We start from the raw sequence: 3279 nt of genomic DNA, 5'->3' as shown, positions 1-3279 counted from the left end.
ATATGTATGTATGTATGTATATATACACACACATACACATACAATGGGTTTCTTGCTTTTATCTACCAAATCCACTCACAAGGCTTTGAGCCTATGGCTATAGTAGAAAACACTTGTGCGAGGTGCCATACAATGCAACTGAACCTAGAACCCCATGTTTGGGAAGCAAACTTTTTAAATTTCTTAACCGCATAGCTCTGCCTACACCTGTACATATTTCAAAATATTTTATTAAAATGTGGTTGACTTTTTACTTTTTTTTTTATCAACTAACACTGGTGATACTTTATATTTTCAGATTATTGTTTTGAGAACACACATGTTAACACATTCTGACAAGAGAGAGCATCATTGCTTTTTTGAAGGTTGCACATATGCTTTCAAGACCAAAGGATCTCTTATACGTCATATGAGAAGACATACAGGTCATTATGCAACAGTTAATTTTTCTTTTCCTATAGTTATATCTCTGACTAAAATAATTGGGTCTTTGAAGATTGAAACCATCACAAACCTGCGTAGCTTTGCTGAAGATGAAAGTTCACTTTACAACCCCTGTGGTTCCGGATTGGATTCCACTGTGCAGCACCTTGAGAAGATGCATAGCATCGTGGACAAGTATCTTCTGCTACAGCCTCATGTCAATCAAAAGCCTTGTTAGTAGATTTGGCTGGCAGAAACTGAAGAAGCCCATCATTTGTGTGTGTGTGTTTGCTTTGACATTGCATGATGGTTATAAATGAGTTTCACTGTCAACAAGCAATGTTGTTCATTTCCAGTCTTCCATGAAAAATATGTCTGGCCATGAGAAAATATGACTTCACTTGGAAACAGGATGGGCCTCCCACCATGGAAAATCTGCCTCAGCAAATTCCGTCTGACCCATTCAAGCATGGAAAAGTGGATGTTAACTGATGACAATGATGGTATAATTTTATATTATATTGAGGCACAGACATAGCTGTGTAGTTAAGGTATCCACTTTTCAACCATGTGGCTTTTGGGTCATTCCCATTGCACAGCACCTTGGGCAAGTGTCTTCTGTTATAGTCCCAAACCAGCCAATGTCTTGTGAGAGAATCTGTTAGAAACTGAGAGAAGACTGTCGTCTGTGTGTGCACATGTTCATATGTCTGTGAATGTTTGCCAAAAAGAATACTGAACTACGGCTACAAGTGATGACATCATTCACTGTTTGTGGTTGGGCTGCAACTGATGATGTGTGTTGACATTTCCTATCAATATTTCATCTGTTAGCTCTGCACTTTTGAATTCCTTCAGAGTAAAAGTGTCCCTCAAGAAATGGGTAACAATTGGACAAGAAGAGCATCCAGCCATGAATACCATATCTCAAATTTCCTCCCATCTACACCAAGCTAACAAGGAAAAGCAAAACGTATGAATGAATGATTACATTAAATCTTGAAATTTATGAAATTTATAGGGAAAAATGAGTTGAAGATTTGGCATAATTCAAGGAATGTGGGTGGCAATAGGATTGAGAGCAAATTAAGTAATTTATGCAAGAAACTATTGTTACTAAGAATTAATCACTCACAGTGCCCTTCAACCTTAAACTATATATGAACTTTATATTTATTTTTTTCAGGTGAACGGCCTTACACTTGTAATATGTGCAAGCGAAGCTTTACTGAATCTGGTGCTCTCAGCAGGCATCTAAAATCAAGGTCTGACTTGTTTTTATCTATATGTCATTACTATAAGAGATTTAACAGTTATTATTAAACAGTTGCAGTGGTGAATATTGGCAGAATGGCTTGGACATTAAACAAAATGCTTTGTGTATTTATCCCTGCACTTACATTCTAAGTTCAAATCTCGTGTAGGTCAGCTTTCTCTTTCTATCCATCTGTCGTCAATAAAATGGAGTACTACTCAAATATTAGGATCAGTTTAATGAACTTATCCCCTCCTCTTAAATTTCAGACCTTGTGCTTATGTTAGAAATAGTTAAGGGAGATAGATTGGCAGAATTGTTAGCATGTCAGATAAAATGCCTGGTGATTTTTGTTCCAGCTCTTTATGCTCTGAATTCAAATCCTGCCAACTTTGCTTTTCATCCTTCCAGGGTTGATAAAGTACCACTCAGATAGAGGGGTTGGTTTGATCAACCAAGCCTTTGCTCCAAATATGTGGCCTTGCATGCATGTTAGAAATTATTATGACACCGTTATCTTTTAACAAGACTCACAATCATAATTATATATTTTGTTCTCCATAGTTATCTGTTGAATATCCCTATGATTATCAAAATGATTAATGAGAAATTTCTCCATCATTAAATTGTATTTTATGTGGTTATAAATAAACTCTTTAAACAACAAATAATAATCAATAAATATGACAATATGTATAGTAATTTTTTTTGTGTACAATTACAATATTTTCTGGCATGCAAGTCAAATTTTTCAGACCAAAACTTATAGCCAGAAAAAGATGGGTTGACTTAACAGACCAAAAATTCCATTTATATTGCACCAAAATTTGGAAAGATAGTGACGTTGTTTGAATGTTTATACTACATGTTTATGTTATATACTACATCAACTTGTATGCTGAAAGAATATGGTATTATGAGAGATTTTGTTTGGCATTGTCAGATTTCTACAGTTTAGTTAGAATAATATTTTTTTAATGTTAAGAGGAAAAATAAATTTTAATATTTTTTATCAAATTAACTGCCACGTTACATTAGCAAATAAACTTTACTCTAGAATACTGTTGCTGCATGTTTCTCATTCAGAGATTTAGAACTAATAATTTTATTAATGTTTTTTTTTTTTATTAAATTTCAAACAGAACTCCATGTACAGCTAAGAGGGATTCTGATTTACCATGTTATGGTCAACGCTGGAACTTTATTGCAAATTTTCCATCTACAATGGGAAAAATTCAAAATACAAATGAAAATACAAACTTACAAACTACTGATGTAACTAATTCTGAGGAAGAAGCTTTTGTTCAACAGGTCTGTATCGCTGAAATATTTATGGCTCTATTTTTGTATTGCGGTAAAAATTTCGATTGTAATCATCATCATCATCGTTTAACGTCCGCTTTCCATGCTAGCATGGGTTGGACGATTTGACTGAGGACTGGTGAAACCGGATGGCAACACCAGGCTCCAGTCTAATTTGGCAGAGTTTCTACAGCTGGATGCCCTTCCTAACGCCAACCACTCAGAGAGTGTAGTGGGTGCTTTTACGTGTCACCCGCACGAAAACGGCCACGCTCGAAATGGTGTCTTTTATGTGCCAC

General features: G+C 35.3%; 1 protein-coding gene across 2 annotated transcripts in view; it reads left to right on the top strand.

Annotated features, from left to right (window-relative positions):
- Positions 1-3279, top strand: part of LOC106868103 (transcription factor E4F1) — a 29087-nt gene that overhangs the window by 9911 nt on the left and 15897 nt on the right. For both annotated transcript variants that reach the window (XM_014913225.2, XM_014913224.2), the window contains exons 5-7: positions 299-425; positions 1610-1688; positions 2821-2989. In XM_014913225.2, the coding sequence (XP_014768711.1) occupies positions 299-425; positions 1610-1688; positions 2821-2989 (375 nt within the window). The remainder of the gene's footprint in view (positions 1-298; positions 426-1609; positions 1689-2820; positions 2990-3279) is intronic.

Source organism: Octopus bimaculoides, chromosome 2, assembly GCF_001194135.2.
Source record: "Octopus bimaculoides isolate UCB-OBI-ISO-001 chromosome 2, ASM119413v2, whole genome shotgun sequence".
Classification (NCBI taxonomy): domain Eukaryota; kingdom Metazoa; phylum Mollusca; class Cephalopoda; order Octopoda; family Octopodidae; genus Octopus; species Octopus bimaculoides.
The sequence above is the reverse complement of the archived record's forward strand: the minus strand, read 5'-3'. Positions and strand labels throughout refer to the sequence as shown.